The sequence below is a fragment of the Chiloscyllium plagiosum genome, unplaced genomic scaffold, assembly GCF_037043375.1.
Source record: "Chiloscyllium plagiosum isolate Xiang-an unplaced genomic scaffold, Cpla_swu_hap1 HiC_scaffold_1, whole genome shotgun sequence".
Lineage (NCBI taxonomy): Eukaryota > Metazoa > Chordata > Chondrichthyes > Orectolobiformes > Hemiscylliidae > Chiloscyllium > Chiloscyllium plagiosum.
In genome coordinates this window covers 180,714,324-180,734,173 of record NW_028270139.1, presented here as the reverse complement: position 1 = coordinate 180,734,173, position 19,850 = coordinate 180,714,324, and the positions used below count along the sequence as shown (strand labels likewise).

General features: G+C 50.8%; 1 protein-coding gene across 6 annotated transcripts in view; it reads left to right on the top strand.

The window, feature by feature from the left end:
• Nucleotides 1-19,850, top strand: part of LOC122543814 (rho-related BTB domain-containing protein 1) — a 374,953-nt gene that overhangs the window by 346,807 nt on the left and 8,296 nt on the right. For 3 of the 6 annotated variants that reach the window (XM_087992354.1, XM_087992374.1, XM_087992348.1), the window contains 2 exons: nt 4,301-4,389; nt 10,338-10,443. In XM_087992354.1, coding sequence (XP_087848480.1) covers nt 4,301-4,389; nt 10,338-10,443 — 195 coding nt within the window. Of the gene's footprint in view, nt 1-4,300; nt 4,390-10,337; nt 10,451-19,850 lie in introns of those variants that run through there. The other 3 variants (XR_015758733.1, XM_087992360.1, XM_087992368.1) reach the window with 3 other exon arrangements.

The window sequence follows — 19,850 nt, the reverse complement described above, 5'->3', positions numbered from 1 at the left end:
GTGCACTACGACTTCTGGCTGCTCACCCTCCTCCTTCAGGATCTTGTAGTTTCGATCAGAGACATCCCAGACCCTGGCACCTGGGAGGTAACATACCTTCCAGGAGTCCTGTTCGTGACAACAGCCCTCCTGTCCATTCCTCAAACTAGTGCTTCTACCACGAGCGATTTTCTATTCTCCCCCCCTTCCCTTCTGAGCCACAGAGCCAGGCTCAGTTCCAGAGACCTGGCCACTATAGCTTTCCCCTGGTAGGTCTTCTCCCGGATCAGTATCCAAAACGGTATACTTATTGTTGAGGAGAATGGCCACAGGGGATCCCTGCACTGCCTGCCGGTTCCCTTTCCATCCCCTGACTGTAACCCATCTGCCTTTTTCTTGTACCTGAGGAGTGACTACCTCTCTGTAACTCCTCTCAATAACCCCATCTGCCTCCCGAATGATCCGCAGTTCATCCAGCTCTAGCTCCAGTTCCTTAACGCGGTTTTCGAGGAGCTGGCGTTGGGTGCACTTCCCGCAGATGCAGTCAGCAGGGATACTAGTGGTGACTCTTACCTCCCACATTCTGCAGGAGGAACATTCCACCATTCCCACTATTCTAAAGAGACTGTTGAAAAGAAATGTTAATAACAGAACCTTTGTTTTGGTTCGAGGATGAGGATGGGTGGGAGACACTACCCGAGTTGTGTTTCGGGTAACGCAACCACCCAAGTATATAAGCTCACTTCCCCAGCACTCCCGTGTCTACTCCTGCTCAGCGTGTACACTGCCTATTCACGAGGTCAGTTTTTAAATCAGTGATTTACCATCCCATCAGCCCCTTGGTCCTCACTCCCACTGCTGTTGAGAAAAGTGACGAGTATATGGAATGAGCTGCCAGAGGAAACATTGAAAAGGCATCTGGATGGCTGAAGAGGAAGGATTTAAAGAGATTCGGGACACATTTGGCAAATGGGACGACGTCAGATTAGGATGTCCCTGTGTCTTGTATACCTCAATGAGGTCCCCTCTCTTCCTTCTTTTTTCCAATGAAAGAAGTCCGAGCTCAGTCAACCTCTCTTCCTAAGATAAGCCCTCCAGTCCAGGCAGCATCCTGGTAAACCTCCTCTGAACCCTCTCCAAAGCATCCACATCTTTCCTATAATAGGGCGACCAGAACTGGACGCAGTATTCCAAGTGCGGTCGAACCAAAGTTTTATAGAGCTGCAACAAGATCTCACGACTCTTAAACTCAACCCCCCTGTTAATGAAAGCCAAAACACCATATGCTTTCTTAACAACCCTGTCCACTTGGGTGGCCATTTTAAGGGATCTATGTACCTGCACCCCAAGATCCCTCTGTTCCTCCACACTACCAAGAATCCTATCCTTAATCCTGTACTCAACTTTCATATTCGACCTTCCAAAATGCATCACCTCGCATTTATCCAGGTTGAACTCCATCTGCCACCTCTCAGCCCATCTCTGCATCCTGTCAATGTCCTGCTGCAGCTTACAACAGTCCTCTATACTGTCAACGACAGCTCCAACCTTTGTGTCGTCTGCAAACTTGCTGACCCATCCTTCAATCTCCTCATCCAAGTCATTAATAAAAATTACAAAGAGTAGAGGCCCAAGGACAGAGCCCTGTGGAACACCACTCACCACTGACTTCCAGGCAGAATACTTTCCTTCTACTACCACTCGCTGTCTTCTATTGGCCAGCCAATTCTGTATCCAGACAGCTAAGGTCCCCTGTATCCCATTCCTCCTGACCTTCTGAATGAGCCTACCATGGGGAACCTTATCAAATGCCTTGCTGAAGTCCATATACACCACATCCACAGCTCGACCCTCATCAACGTTTCTAGTCACATCCTCCAAGAACTCGATAAGGTTTGTGAGGCATGACCTGCCCCTCACAAAGCCGTGTTGGCTGCATTTAATCAAGCCATGCTCTTCCAGATGGTCATAAATCCTATCCCTCAGAATCCTTTCTAACGCCTTGCAGACGACAGACGTGAGACTGACTGGTCTGTAATTGCCGGGGATTTCCCTATTTCCTTTCTTGAAGAGAGGAATTACATTTGCCTCTCTCCAGTCCTCAGGTACGACTCCAGTGGAGAGCGAGGATGAAAAGATCTTCGCAAGTGGCGAAGCAATTGCATTTCTCGTTTCCCAAAGCAGCCGAGGACAGATCTGGTCCGGGCCTGGCGACTTGTCAATCTTAATGTTTGACAAAATTTTCAGCACATCAGCTTCCTCTATCTCTATCCATTCCAAGATGCACACCTGCTCTTCAAAGGTTTCATTCACTACAACGTTTGTTTCTTTCATAAAGATAGAAGCAAAAAACTCATTTAGGACTTCCCCTACCTCCTCAGACTCCACACACAAATTCCCTATGCTGTCCCTGATCGGGCCTACTCTTTCTTTGACCATTCTCTTATTCCTCACATTAGTGTAAAATGCCTTTGTGTTCTCCCTAATCCGTTCTGCCAAGCCTTTCTCGTGCCCCCTCCTGGCTCTCCTCAGACCATTTTTAAGCTCCTTCCTCGCCTGCCTGTAATCCTGTAGAGCTGAGCTCGACCCTAGCTTCCTCCACCTTCTGTAAGCTACCTTTTTCCTTTTGACGAGAAGCTCCACTGCTCTCGTCATCCAAGGTTCCTTTATCTTACCACTTCTTGCCTGTCTCAGAGGGACATATTTATTCATCACTTGCAACAACTGTTCCTTAAACAGTCTCCACATGTCTATAGTGCCTTTACCATGGAACAATTGCTCCCAATCCATGCTTCCTAACTCATGTCTAATCGCATCATAGTTTCCTCTTCCCCAATTAAATATCCTCCCATTTTGCCTAATCCTCTCCTTCTCCATAGCTATGTAGAATGTGAGGCAGTTGTGGTCACTATCACCAAAATGCTCTCCCACCACAAGATCTGATACCTGCCCCGGCTCATTGCCGAGCACCAAGTCTAGAATGGCCTCTCCCCTGTGTTTCCGTGTCCCTGTGTTTCCGTGTCCCTGTGTTTCCGTGTCCCTGTGTTTCCGTGTTCCTGTGTTTCCATGTCCCTGTGTTTCCGTGTCCCAGTGTTTCCGTGTCCCTGTGTTTCCACGTCCCTGTGTTTCCGTGTCCCTGTGTTTCCGTGTCCCTGTGTTTCCGTGTCCCTGTGTTTCCGTGTCCCAGTGTTTCCGTGTCCCAGTGTTTCCATGTTCCCGTGTTTCCGTGTCCCTGTGTTTCCATGTTCCCGTGTTTCCATGTCCCAGTGTTTCCGTGTCCCAGTGTTTCCGTGTCCCAGTGTTTCCGTGTCCCTGTGTTTCCATGTTACTCTGATGCTATGTTCCCGTGTTTCCATGTCCCTGTGTTTCCGTGTCCCTGTGTTTCCGTGTCCCAGTGTTTCCATGTCCCTGTGTTTCCACGTCCCTGTGTTTCCGTGTCCCAGTGTTTCCGTGTCCCAGTGTTTCCGTGTCCCTGTGTTTCCATGTTCCCGTGTTTCCGTGTCCCTGTGTTTCCATGTTCCCGTGTTTCCATGTCCCAGTGTTTCCATGTCCCAGTGTTTCCGTGTCCCTGTGTTTCCGTGTCCCTGTGTTTCCATGTTACTCTGATGCTATGTTCCCGTGTTTCCATGTCCCTGTGTTTCCGTGTCCCTGTGTTTCCGTGTCCCTGTGTTTCCGTGTCCCAGTGTTTCCATGTCCCTGTGTTTCCGTGTCCCTGTGTTTCCGTGTCCCTGTGTTTCCGTGTCCCTGTGTTTCCACATCCCTGTGTTTCCGTGTTCCCGTGTTTCCATGTTACTCTGATGCTATGTTCCCGTGTTTCCATGTTTCTGTGATTCCATGTTCCCGTGTTTCCATGTTTCTGTGATTCCATGTTCCCGTGTTTCCATGTTACTCTGATGCTATGTTCCCGTGTTTCCATGTTTCTGTGATTCCATGTTCCCGTGTTTCCATGTTTCTGTGATTCCATGTTCCCGTGTTTCCATGTTACTCTGATGCTATGTTCCCGTGTTTCCATGTTTCTGTGATTCCATGTTCCCGTGTTTCCATGTTTCTGTGTATTCCCGTGTTGCCGTGTTTCCATGTTTCTGTGTATTCCCGTGTTGCCGTGTTTCCATGTTTCTGTGTATTCCCGTGTTGCCGTGTTGCAGCCAGTTGCTGCTGCTATTGGTCTCTGTGTGAACGCAGTGCCCTGCAGCTGCTGGAGGCTGTGCTGTGATTACTGCTGCACAAGCTGTTGACATCGAACCAGGTTGTTTTGTCTTCAGGCAGTGAAACATCTGCCCTGGCATCTTACTGACTGCTGTTTCTAATTCTGACCCTGTAGAGAAGTCTGCTGTGGAGGAACTCCTACAGATTTCCAGGCAGGGATCTGACATTGATGGTTTAGTCTTACAGTACCTGGAGATTGCCCAGGTATGTTGAACAATGCCGTGACACAGGTGCTGAGCGCTCGGCAACAATTGGCATCTGCTCCAGACGTATTTCAGACTGTTCCCGATTGGGTGGGAGACTTGTTTTCATTCCCCAGGACGGGGCTGGACGGGGAATGGGAATATGACCCCTGTAGGTTCAGTGATACTTGGAGATTACTGAGGTGTTCAGTTGTGTACTTTGAGCCTGTGTTTATCTGGGTATAGTCTGAGCTTGTGTTTGCGTATAAGGATATCTTATGGCAAGTATACAGGGATTTTTTGAGACCACACCAGAAATATGATGTGTAGTTTTGGTCTCCTTTTCTGAGGAAGGATGTTCTCGTTCTCGGGGAAGTGCAGTGAGGGTTTCCCAGGCTGGTTCCAGGGTGTTAGAACTCAACTCCAAAGAGAGACTGAAGTCACTCGGACAATGTGCTGTACTGTTCTATGCTCTATACTCACTTGAGTTTAGAGGAATGAATGTGGGCTTCAGAGAGACCAAAACACATCATGAAGGATATTCTCGATGACCCAAAGCTGGGGAGAGGGACAGGTAATGTTGACAAAGCAGGGAAGCTGCAGCAGGACATGTACAGACTGGGTGATGGGCAGGATAGTGACTGGGGAAATATCAGGTTATGCACTTTGTTGGAAAAACAAAACCACAGACTATTTTCTAAGTGGGAAAAGCCTTCGGAAATCTGAAGCAGAAAGGGATTTGGGAGTCCGAGGTCAGGATTCTCTAAAGGTCAACATGCAGGTTCAGTTGGCAGTTAGGAAAGCAGATGTAATGTTAACCTTCATTTAGAAAGTGCTAGGATACAAGTGGTACAACATCGGGATGTACTGCTGAGGCAGTATAAGGCTCTGGTCAGACCATGTTTGTAATATTGTGAGCTGTTTCCGGCCCCATATCTTAAGGAAGGATGTCCTGGCACTGGAGAAGGTCCAGAGGAGGTTCACCTGAATGACCCTGGGAGTGAAGAGCTTGTCAGTCGAGGACTGTGGGTCTGTATTCGATGGAGTTTAGAAGGATATGGGGCAATCTGATTGAAGCTTACAGAATCCTGAGGGGCCTGGATAAAGTGGATGGTGTGAACAAGGTGTTTCCATCCGAACAAGAGACTCGGACCCAAGGGCACAGCCTCTGGGTGAAGGGACGGAGAGGAATTTCTCCAGCCACAGGGTGGGGAATCTGTGGGACTCATTGATGTAGAGGACAGGTCATTGAGTGTATTTAAGGTGAAGTTAGAGAGGTTCCTGATGAGTAAGGGGATCAAGGGCTATGGGGGAGAAGGCAGGAGAATGGGGTTACGAAACCTATCAGTCATGATCGAACGGCAGAGCAGACCCAATGGGGTGAGTGGCCTCATTCTGTTCCTGTGTCTGATGGTGTTATGGATGACCTAGGAGTCCAGAACCAGGGGTCAGTATCTAAAGATACAGGGTGGGTCATTTCGGGCTGAGATGAGGAGAAATCTCTTCACCCAGAGGGTGGCGAAACTGTGGAACTCACTATCACAGGAAACTGTTGAGGCTAAAACATGGACGATTTTCAGGACGGATGTAGGTATAGTTCTTTGGAACAACTCAAAGGATATATGGGGAGGAAGCAGAGAAGGTACTGTCTGAGATGATCAGCCATGTTCATATTCAATGAGGGATAAGGCTTGGTGGGTGAAAAGGGCAGTTCCTGCTCTGATATTCTGTGTATCTGTGAGTCACTTTTGGTGTGCTTTCTATTCTGTCCAACTATCTGACGTGCAGTTGCAGTATTGTAGATTCTTTACATTCTCTAGTTAGCTACACTTGCTGTATTCTTCCCCTCAAATTTTACTTTCTTACTGGAATATCTCTTTGCTGAGTATCCTGAAATATCTCCTTAAATGTATACCAGTCCATCTCTGCTGACTTATCCCTGAAACACATTTCTCAGCTCACTTTAACCAGCATACCCTAATCATTACTTTTCTTTAACCCTCTAACCTTTGACCCACTCTGCTCTTCCTCTAACATTTCTTATGTTCTGATATCCTGATTACCAAGTGTGGGATTGCCTGGTTTTTGGCTGACTCCTGGACGTGCTGCTGTGAGAAATTGACCCCAAAGTGTATGTTGAACTTGTCACCCTGACTCCCGAGTCATCCACACCAAATCTCTCCCTGTCCTCACCATCAAATGTAACCGTTTCAGACTGTGGTTGCCATCTAGCTCCACTTTGTTTCCTTCTCCTCCTTTGAATGGTTTCCATTTTGTCTCTTTTATTCTTGTGCTGTTAGTTTTTGGTTGGTTATTTATTCTGCTACATGCTGTTTATTTCCTTGTCCCAGTCTGCTTGCCTTCGGCCTCCCTCCCTTTTTTCCCCTTACTCTCCTTTTCTCTATTAAATCACAAACCTGCCCTTTTCAACTCACTTTCTGCTAACATTGCATTTTGAACATTTCCCATTCCTGACAAAAAGTCATTGACCTGAAATCTTATCTTTGTTTCTCTCTCCACAGATTCTGTCCGACCGGCTGATGTTCCCCAGCATTTTCTCTTTTTATTGCAGATTGTATTGTGCATTTGCCAGTGTCGAGCTGTACTTTGAAAAAGTCCGTAATAAAGTTCCACATGTCCAGCTGTTAATTAAACTCAAAGTGTTGAAATTTTGATTGAATGCTGCTTAATCGAGGGGTAACGGTAAAATACTGGACTCAGGGTGTTACACCAGAGCCATAGGGCAGCGATGTTTACAAACTGTCAGAATACCATCCATATACTGTCTGTATACTGTCAGTATAACATCCATATACTGTCTGTATACTGTCAGTATAACATCCATATACTGTCTGTATACTGTCAGTATAACATCCATATACTGTCTGTATACTGTCAGTATAACATCCATATACTGTCTGTATACTGTCAGTATAACATCCATATACTGTCTGTATACTGTCAGTATAACATCCATATACTGTCTGTATACTGTCAGTATAACATCCATATACTGTCTGTATATTGTCAGTATATCATCCATATACTGTCTGTATACTGTCAGTATACCATCCATATACTGTCAGTATACCATCTATATACTGTCTGTATACCATCTATATACTGTCAGTATACCATCTGTATAATGTCAGTATATCATCCATATACTGGCTGCATACTGCAGGTATACCATCTATATACTGTCTGTATATTATCAGTATATCATCTATATACTGTCTGTATACTGTCAGTATATCATCCATATTCTCTCAGTATACCATCTATGTACTGTCAGTATACTATCCATATACTGTCTGTATATTGTCAGTATATCATCTATATACTGTCAGTATACCATCCATATCCTGTCAGTATACCATCTATATACTCTCTGTATACTGTCAGTATACCATCCATATCCTGTCAGTATACCATCTATATACTGTCTGTACACTGTCAGTATACCATCCATATACTGTCTGTATATTGTCAGTATATCATCCATATACTGTCTGTATACTGTCAGTATACCATCCATATCCTGTCAGTATACCATCTATATACTCTCTGTATACTGTCAGTATACCATCCATATCCTGTCAGTATACCATCTATATAGTGTCTGTACACTGTCAGTATACCATCCATATACAGTCTGTATACCATCTATATACTGTCAGTATACCATCCATATACTGTCTGTATACTGTCAGTATACTATCCATATACTGGCAGTATACCATCCATATACTGCCTGTATACTGTCAGTATACCATCTATGTGCTGTCAGTATACCATCCATATACTGTCTGTATATTGTCAGTTTATCATCTATATACTGTCTGTATACTGTCAGTATACCATCCATATCCTGTCAGTATACCATCTCTATACTGTCTGTATACTGTCAGTATACCATCCATATACAGTCAGTATACCACCTATATACTGTCTGTATATTGTCAGTATATCATCCATATACTGTCTGTACACTGTCAGTATATGGTCCATATACTGTCAGTATACCATCTTTATACTGTCTGTATACAGTCCATATACTGTCAGTCTACTATCTATGTACTGACTGTGTACTGTCCGTATATGGTCCATATTATGTCAGTATACCATTTATATACTGTCTGTGCACTATCGGTATATCATCCATATACTGTCAGTATACCATCTATATACTGTCAGTATATCATCTATATACTGTCTGTATACTGTCAGTATACCACCTATATACTGTCTATATATTGTCAGTACATCATCTATATACTGTCTGTACGCTGTCAGTATGCCATCCATTTACTGTCAGTATATAATCTATATACTGTCTGTATACTGTCAGTATACCACCTATATTTTGTCTGTATATTGTCAGTATATCATCTATATACTGTCTGTATACTGTCAGTATACCATCCATATACTGTCTGTATACTGTCAGTATATCATCCATTTACTGTCAGTATACCATCTATATACTGTCAGTATACCATCTATATACTGTCTGTATACTGTCAGTATACCATCCATTTACTGTCAGTATACCATCTATATACTGTCAGTATACCATCCATATACTGTCTGTATACTGTCAGTATACCACCTACATACTGTCTGTATACTGTCAGTATACCATCCATATACTGTCAGTATAAAATCTATATACTGTCTGTATATTATCAATATATCATTTAAATACTGTTTGTATATTGTCAGTATACCATCCATATACTGTCAATAAGCCATCTATTTACGGTCTGTATATTGTCAGTATACCATCTATGTGCTGTCTGTATACTGTCAGTATACATTCCATATACTGTCAGTATACCATTTATATACTGTCTGCATACTGTCGGCATATCATCCATATGCTGTCAGTAAACCATCTATATACTGTAAGTATACCAACTATGTACTGTCTATATACTGTCAGTATACCATTTATATACTGTCTGTACACTGTCAAAATACCATCCATATACCATCTATATACTATCTGTATACTGTCAGTGTACCATCTATATACTGTCTGTGTACTGTCAGTATACCATTCAAATATTGTTGGTATGCCGTCAGTATACTTTCTATATATTGTCTATATACTGTCAGTATACCATCTACATACTGTCAGTATACCATCCATATACTGTCAGTATAAAATCTATATACTGTCTGTATATTATCAGTATATTATCCATATACTGTCTGTATTTGGTTATATACTGTCAGTATACCATCCATGTACTGTCAGTATACCATGTATATACTGTCTGTATACTGTCTATCTACTGTCTGTATACAGCCTATATGTTGTCTATATACTATCAGTACACCATCCATATACTGTCTGTATATCGTCAGTATACTGTCCATAAACTGTTAGTAGACTGTCTACATACTGTCGGTATCCTATCTAGATACTGTCAGTATACCATCTGTATACTGTCTGTATACTGTTGGTGTACCGTCTATATACTGTCACTGTACTGTCAGTATACCATCTATATACTGTTTGTATTCTGTCAGGTATACTGTCTCTATACTGTTGGTACACTGTCTGTATACCATCTATGTATTTATATATACTATCAGTATACCATTTGTATACTGTCAGTACTATTGAGTATACCATCTATGTACTGTCTGTATGCTGTCTATATACTGTCAGTATAATGTCCATATACTGTCAGTATATTATTTGTATACTGTTGTTATACTGTCTGCATACTGTCAGGATCCCGTTGGTATACTGTTTATCCAGGTTCCGATAGCTGGTATAATTAAAGCCAATTTCTATGAATGCTGGAAATTTGAAATAAAAACTGAGAATGCTGGAGAAACTCAGCAGGTTTGGCAGCATCTGTGGAGAGAGAAACAGAGTTAACATTTCAAGCATGGGATGACTCTTCTGTCTTGGCTTCATTATTCAAGCTTTTCATTCACATTCTTTTCTTTTAGTTGCACAGTGCTCGACAGCTTGCTGACTGGTGTCTCCATCACATCTGTACAAACTACAACAGCATCTGCCGCAAGTTCCCTAAGGAGATGAGACACATGTCTCCAGGTAGAGCAAGGGTTGGGTTTGGGTTTGGATTTGGATTTGGCTTGCCTGACACACATCTCCAGAATCCAGAAAACTTGCAGACCACCTAAAACCGCCACAAACACATTCGATTAAAGGTTAACAAATTGTTCACAGAATCACAGAACTGTCCAAGCCATTGAACCCATCGTGTTTGTATCGCCTCTCTAAGTGAGGAGGCTATCAGTTTCCATGTGCCTCCATTCTGACCATAACACTGCTCAATCTTCCTCTTCAGCTAAAATCACCAAGTTCTCTCAAGTAGATTCCACATCCTACAGATCCTAATCTGAGGGAGCAATGGGGAATGTCACTGGGCGAGTAACCCAGAAAATAGATACTCTGCATCTAATGCACAGATGAAATTTAAAGTCAATTGATCAAAGATGAAATTAGAATTCAGTCCCAATAAGTGTTCATTAAATTATTATCAAATCTAAAATACTGACAATATCCAATAATGTGGGAAATTGCATAAAAAGCAGGACAGATCCAACCTGGTTGGTTACTGCCCAATCAGTCTACTCTCCATCATCAGTAAAGTGATGGAAGGGGTCAGTAACAGAGCTACCAAGCAGCACCTGCTCAGTGACACCCAGTTTGGGTCCCCCCAGGGTCACTCAGCTCCTGACCTCATTACAGCCTTGGGTCAAACATGGACAAAAGAGCTGGATTCCAGAGGGGAGGGGAGAGGGACAGCCCTGACATCGAGGCTGTATCCGACTGAGTGTGACATCAAGGAGCCCGGGCAAAACTGGACTCAGTGGGTATCAGGGGCAAACACTCCCCTGGTTAGAGTCAAACCTGGCACAGAGGAAGGTGGTTGTGGTTGTGGAGGGTCAGTCATCTCAGCTCCAGGACATCTCTGCAGGGGTTCTTCAGGGGAGTGTCCGAGGCCCAACCATCTTCAGCTGCTTCATCAATGACCCTCCCTCCACCACAAGGTCAGACGTGGGGAATGGTCACCGGTGAGTATACAGTGTTCAGCACCATTCACCACTCCTCAGATATTCAAGCAGACCATGTTCAAATACAACAAGATCTGGACAGTAACCAGACAGTTAACCGTGGGCTGACAAGAGACAAGTAACATTCGTGCCACACTAACGACAGGCTATGACACATAGCTGACAGACAAACCACCTCTTGATATTCAATGGTATTACCATCACGAACGGCACGACCAGCTATCCTTAGTAGCCACACACTCAGATGACAAGCAACATGAGTTCGACCAGGACAACACTACTATTATAGGACAAGCCAAACAGAGAACAGCCAGGGAATTCCTAGAGGCATGGCACTCATCCACAGACTCTATCAACAAACACATCGACCTGGACCCAATACACCTGCCATTGCAGCGGACAGCTGAAACTGACAACCGGAAGCGGCAGATTCAATCCACTACAAATGGCGGAGGAAAGATCACAGAAGCGCTTCACAGGAGGCTCCCAAGCACTGAGGATGTCACCTAGACAGGGGGCGAAACATCTGCAACACAAATTCCCAGCTCGGCGAACAGAACCACAACAACGAGCACCCGACCTACAAATCTTCTCACAAACTTTGACCATCACTGAATCTCTCACTATCAACATCATGGGTCTGTCCTGAGAATGGAATGCTCTGTTGGTAAGTTTTCAGATGACACAAAGATAGTTGGAGGGACAGGTTGTAATGAGGAAGTGGGAAGCTGCAAGAGGACTTGGAGAGGGAAGAGGCAAATAAGTGCCAGATGGAATATAATGTGGGAAAGTGTGAGGTAATAGACTTTGGTCAGAAGAATAGAGGCGTTGACTGTTTTTGTAATGAGGAAAGGACTAAGAAATCTGAAGTACAAAGGGAGTTAGGGAATCCCAGATCAGATTCTCTTCAGGTTAACATGCAGTTAAGGAAGGCAAATATTAGTATTCATTTCAAGAGGGCTAGAATACTAGAGTAGAGATGTACTGCTGAGGCTGTTTAAGGCTCTGGTCAGATCATATTCGGAATATTGCGAGCAGTTTTGAGCTGTATCTAAGGAAGGATGTGCTGGACTCTGAGAGGGTCCAGAGAAAGTTTACAAGAATGACAATCCTCTCCTCTCCTCTCCCCATCCCCTAGATGCTCCTTCACCCAGCTCCAACACTCTCCCTACACTTGGACCCCTCTCTCCGGCCTCAGATCCCACCCTGACTTTGTTATTAAGCTGATAAGGGTGGTGCTGTTGTAGTCTGGTGTACTGACTGACAGGAACTGAACACCAGCTCTCAGATACCCTCCTCCTATCTCCCCCTGGAGCATGACCCCACTATGGCACATCAGGCCATTGTGATCCACTAAACCTGCAATTCCCCATCAGCTTCACAATGTCCAGTGAGTCGGCTGAAGGCATCTCCTCTTCCCCATCCCCCACCAGGACGGTCTCAGGGCTCTCCATGTCTTCCTGAAACATAGACCCGAACTGTCCTCACCCCCTCCCCCACCCTTCCCCATGTACCACCCCCCCACCCCCACCCTTCCCCATGTCCCACCCCCCCACCCCCACCCTTCCCCATGTCCCACCCCCCCCTCCCCCACCCTTCCCCATGTCCCACCCCCTCCCCCACACTTCCCCAGGTACCACCCCCCCTCCCCCACCCTTCCCCATGTACCACCCCCCTACCCCACCCTTCCCCATGCCCACCCCCTCCCCCACCCTTCCCCATGTACCACCCCCCTACCCCACCCTTCCCCATGCCCCACCCCCCTCCCCCACCCTTCCCCATGTAACACCCCCCCCACCCTTCCCCAGGTACCACCCCACTCCCCCACCCTTCCCCAGGTACCACCCCCCCTCCCCCACCCTTCCCTATGTACCACCCCCCCTCCCCCACCCTTCCCCATGTACCACCCCCCCTACCGCACCCTTCCCCATGCCCCACCCCCCTCCCCCACCCTTCCCCAGGTACCACCCCCCCTCCCCCACACTTCCCCATGTACCACCCCCCCTACCCCACCCTTCCCCATGCCCCACCCCCCTCCCCCACCCTTCCCCATGTAACACCCCCCCCCTCCCCCACCCTTCCCCAGGTACCCCCACCCTTCCCCATGTCCCACCCCCCTCCCCCACCCTTCCCCATGTAACACCCCCCCCTTCCCCATGTACCACCCCCCACTCCCCCACCCTTCCACATGTATCACTCTTCCCCATGTACCACAACCCCCTCTCTCACCCTTCCCCATGTAACACCCCCCCTCCCCCACACTTCCCCATGTACCCCCCCCACCCTTCCCCCTCCCCCACCCTTCCCCATGTACCACCCCCCCTCCCCCAACCTTCCCCAGGTACCACCCCCCCTCCCCCACCCTTCCCCAGGTACCACCCCCCCTCCCCCACCCTTCCCCATGTACCACAACCCCCTCCCCCACCCTTCGCCATGTAACACCCCCCCTCCCCCACCCTTCCCCATGCACCACAAACCCCACCCCCACCCTTCCCCATGTAACCCCCCCCTCCCCCACCCTTCCCCATGTACCACCCTTCCCCAGGTACCACCCCCCACTCCCCCACCCTTCCCCATGTAACAGCCCCTCCCCCACCCTTCCCCATGTAACACCCCCCCTCCCCCACCCTTCCCCATGTACCACTCCACCCTTCCCCATGTAAACCCCCCCCTTCCCCATGTACCACCACCCCCCAACTCACCCTTCCCCAGGTACCACCCCCCTCCCCCACCCTTCCTCATGTACCACCACTCCCCCACCCTTCCCCATGTACCACCCCCCCTTCCCCACCCTACCCCATGTACCACCCCCCCTCCGTCACCCTTCCCCATGTACCACCCCCTCCCCCACCCTTCCATAGGTACCACCCCCCCTACCCTTCCTCAGGTACCACCCCCCCCTCCACCCTTCCCCAGGTACCACACCCACTCCCCCACCCTTCCCCAGGTACCACCCCCCTCCCCCACCCTTCCCCAGGTACCACCCCCCTCCCCCACCCGTCCCCAGGTACCACCCCAACTCCCCCACCCTTCCCCAGGTACCACCCCCCTCACCCACCCTTCCCCATGTACCACCCCCCTCCCCCACCCTTCCCCATGTACCACCCCCTCACCCACCCCTCCCCAGGTACCACCCCCCACTCCCCCACCCCTCCCCAGGTACCACCCCCCACTCCCCCACCCCTCCCCAGGTACCACCCCCCACTCCCCCACCCCTCCCCAGGTACCACCCCCCACTCCCCCACCCTTGCCCAGGTACCACCCCCCACTCCCCCACCCTTGCCCAGGTACCACCCCCCTCCCCCACCCTTCCCCAGGTACCACCCCAACTCCCCCACCCTTCCCCAGGTACCACCCCCCTCCCCCACCCTTCCCCAGGTACCACCCCAACTCCCCCACCCTTCCCCATGTACCAACCCCCCTCCCCCACCCTTCCCCAGGTACCACCCCCCCTCCCCCACCCTTCCCCAGGTACCACCCCCTCCCCCACCCTTCCCCATGTACCACCCTCCCTCACCCACCCTTCCCCATGTACCACCCCCCTCCCCCACCCTTCCCCATGTACCCCCCCCTCACCCACCCCTCCCCAGGTACCACCCCCCACTCCCCCACCCTTGCCCAGGTACCACCCCCCACTCCCCCACCCTCCCAGGTACCACCCCCCACTCCCCCACCCTCCCAGGTACCACCCCCCACTCCCCCACCCTCCCATGTACCAACCCCCCTCCCCCACCCTTCCCCAGGTACCACCCCCCCTCCCCCACCCTTCCCCAGGTACCACCCCCCTCCCCCACCCTTCCCCATGTACCAACCCCCCTCCCCACCCTTCCCCAAGTATCACTGCCCCCTCCCCACCCTTCCCCATGTACCACCCCCCCACCCTTCCCCATGTACCACCCCCCTCCCCCACCCTTCCCCAGGTACCACCACCCCCTCCCCCACCCTTCCCTAGGTACCACCCCCCTCCCCCACCCTTCCCCATGTACCACCCCCTCCCCCACCCTTCCCCATGTACCACCCCCCTCCCCCACCCTTCCCTAGGTACCACCCCCCCCCTCACCCACCCTTCCCCAGGTACCACCCCCCCCCTCCCTTCCCCACGTACCACACCTCCTCCCCCACCCTTCCCCATGTACCACCCCCCCACCCTTCCCCAGGTACCACCCTCCTCCCCCACCCTTCCCCATGTACCACCCTCCCCTCACCCACCCTTCCCCATGTACCACCCTCCCCTCACCCACCCTTCTCCATGTACCACCCCCCCTCCCACACCCTTCCCCATGTACCACCCCCCTCCCCCACCCTTCCCCAGGTACCACCCCCACTCCCCCACCCTTCCCCAACCACCCCACCTCCCCCACCCTTCCCCATGTACCACCCCCCTCCCCCACCCTTCCCCATGTACCACTCCCCTCCCCCATCCTTCCCCATGTACCACACCCCCCTCCCCACCCTTCCCTAGGTACCACCCCCCCCTCACCCACCCTTCCCCATGTACCACCCCCCTCCCCCACCCTTCCCTAGGTACCACCCCCCCCTCACCCACCCTTCCCCATTACCACCCCCCCCTCACCCACCCTTTCCCAGGTACCACCACCCCCTCCCCCACCCTTCCCCAGGTACCACCAACCCCTCCCCCGCCCTTCCCCATGTACCACCCCCCCACCCTTCCCCAGGTACCACCCCACACCCCCACCCTTCCCCAGGTACCACCCCCCACTCCCCCACCCTTCCCCAGGTACCACCCCCCCTCCCTTCCCCATGTACCACCCCCCTCCCACACCCTTCCCCACGTACCACCCCCCCCTCACCCACCCTTCCCCACGTACCACACCCACTCCCCCACCCTTCCCCATGTACCCCCCCTCCTCCCCCACCCTTCCCCATGTACCACCCCCCCACCCTTCCCCAGGTACCACCCCCCTCCCCCACCCTTCCCCATGTACCACCCCCCTCCCCCACCCTTCCCCATGTACCACCCTCCCCTCACCCACCCTTCCCCATGTACCACCCTCCCCTCACCCACCCTTCTCCATGTACCACCCCCCCTCCCATACCCTTCCCCATGTACCACCCCCTTCCCCCACCCTTCTCCATGTACCACCCTCCCCTCCCCCACCCTTCCCCATGTACCACCCTCCCCTCCCCCACCCTTCCCCATGTACCACCCCCTTCCCCCACCCTTCTCCATGTACCACCCTCCCCTCACCCACCCTTCTCCATGTACCACCCTCCCCTCACCCACCCTTCCCCATGTACCACCCCCCTCCCCCACCCTTCCCCATGTACCACCCTCCCCTCCCCCACCCTTCCCCATGTACCACCCCCCTCCCCCACCCTTCCCCATGTACCACCCCCCTCCCCCACCCTTCCCCATGTACCACCCCCCTCCCCCACCCTTCCCCATGTACCACCCTCCCCTCCCCCACCCTTCCCCATGTACCACCCCCCTCCCCACCCTTCCCCATGTACCACCCCCCTCCCCCACCCTTCCCCATGTACCACCCTCCCCTCCCCCACCCTTCCCCATGTACCACCCCCCTCCCCCACCCTTCCCCATGTACCACCCCCCCCCACACCCTTCCCCATGTACCACCCCCTCCCCCACCCTTCCCCATGTACCACCCTCCCCTCCCCCACCCTTCCCCATGTACCACCCCCCTCCCCCACCCTTCCCCATGTACCACCCCCCCCACACCCTTCCCCATGTACCAACCCCCCCTCACCCAACCTTCCCCATGTACCCCCCCCCCCCTCCCTTCGAGGTGAGGGCAGTTGAATGTTCCTCCTGCAGAATGTGGACAGCAAAACATGACAGGGGCACGATGCTGTGGTCAGGAAGCACAAAGCTTCGAGCTTGCGCTCAGGCTAAAGGAGTTTGACTCAGTTGTTTCACTCTTCAAATAGGAACAGGAGGGTGTTTCAGCAGCTTCCTCCATGACGATAGGATTCACTCTGCTCACCCTCGATGACTATCACATGGCACGAGGTGCAGCTGAAGATGAACAAACAGCTCAGAAACAAACTTAATGGGAAGGGGCTTCAGGAGACGAGCACATTAGTGACGTTCCTCACCGATCACCCGAACAATCATGGATTGGGGAACCCATTGGCTACAAGACCAGGAAACTCCGGGACTGGGACAACAGGAATGACCAGGAAACTCCGGGACTGGGACAATGGGAATGACCAGGAGACTCTGGGACTGGGACAACGGGAATGACCAGGAGACTCCGGGACTGGGACAACGGGAATGACCAGGAGACTCCGGGACTGGAACAATGGGAATGACCAGGAGACTCGGGACTGGAACAACGGGAATGACCAGGAGACTCCGGGACTGGGACAACGGGAATGACCAGGAGACTCCGGGACTGGGACAACGGGAATGACCAGGAGACTCCGGGACTGGAACAATGGGAATGACCAGGAGACTCCGGGACTGGAACAATGGGAATGACCAGGAGACTCGGGACTGGGACAACGGGAATGATCAGGAGACTCCAGGACTGGGACAACAGGAATGACCAGGAAACTCCGGGACTGGGACAACGGGAATGACCAGGAGACTCCGGGACTGGGACAATGGGAATGATCAGGAAACTCCGGGACTGGGACAACGGGAATGACCAGGAGACTCGGGACTGGGACAACGGGAATGACCAGGAGACTCCGGGACTGGAACAATGGGAATGACCAGGAGACTCGGGACTGGAACAACGGGAATGACCAGGAGACTCCGGGACTGGGACAACGGGAATGACCAGGAGACTCCGGGACTGGAACAATGGGAATGACCAGGAGACTCCGGGACTGGGACAACGGGAATGACCAGGAGACTCCGGGACTGGAACAATGGGAATGACCAGGAGACTCGGGACTGGGACAACGGGAATGATCAGGAGACTCCAGGACTGGGACAACAGGAATGACCAGGAAACTCCGGGACTGGGACAACGGGAATGACCAGGAGACTCCGGGACTGGGACAATGGGAATGATCAGGAAACTCCGGGACTGGGACAACGGGAATGACCAGGAGACTCGGGACTGGGACAACGGGAATGACCAGGAGACTCCAGGACTGGGACAACAGGAATGACCAGGAAACTCCGGGACTGGGACAACAGGAATGACCAGGAGACTCCGGGACTGGGACAGCGGGAATGACCAGGAAACAACGGGAATGATCAGGAAACACAGTGACTGGGACAACGGGAATGACCACGAAACACCGCGACTGGGACAATGGGAATGACCAGGAAACTCCGGGACTGGGACAACGGGAATGATCAGGAAACAATGGGAATAACCAGAAAACTCAGTGACTGGGACAACGGGAATGATCAGGAAACTCCATGACTGGGACAACGGGAATGACCAGGAAACTCCGGGACTGGGACAACGGGAATGATCAGGAAACTCCGCGACTGGGACAACGGGAATGACCAGGAAACTCCGGGACTGGGAAAACGGGAATGATCAGGAAACAGCGCGACTGGGACAACGGGAATGATCAGGAAACAACGGGAATGACCAGGAAACACAGTGACTGGGACAACGGGAATGATCAGGAAACACAGTGACTGAAAAACGGGAATGACCAGGAATCTCCAGGCCTGGGACAATGGGAATGATCAGGAAACACAGTGACTGGGACAATGGGAATGACCAGGAAACTCCGGGACTGGGACAATGGGAATGACCAGGAAACACAGTGACTGGGACAATGGGAATGATCAGGAAAAATGACTGGGACAACGGGAATGATCAGGAAAAATGACTGGGAATGATGAGGAATAAAAGGGTGATGAGGGTAGGAATAGGGCCAGTCAAAGACAGAAGTGGGAGGTTGAGTGTGGACCCTGCGGAGATCGGAGAGGTGCTAAACGAATATTTCTCATCAGTGTTTACTCAGGAAAAGGAGAATATTGTGGAGGAGAAGAATGAGTTACGAGATATTAGACGAGAAAGGATCGAGGTTAGTTATGAACAGTTTTTTTTTAGATTAGATTACTAACAGTGTGGAAACAGGCCCTTCAGCCCAACAAGTCCACACTGACCCGCTGAAGCGCAACCCACCCATACCCCTACATTTACCCCCTTACCTAACACTACGGGCAATTTAGTATGGCCAATTCACCTAACCTGCACATCTTTGGACTGTGGGAGGAAACCGGAGCACCCGGAGGAAACCCACGCAGACACGGGGAGAACGTGCAAACTCCACACAGTCAGTCGCCTGAGGCGGGAATTGAACCCGGGTCTCTGGCGCTGTGAGGCTGCAGTGCTAACCACTGTGCCACCGTGCCGCCCACCAATGTTATCAATCCTAGAAGGAGTGAAAGTGGATAAGTCCCCTGGGCCAGATGGGATTTATCCGAGGATTCTCTGGGAAGCTTGGGAGGAGATAACACAACCT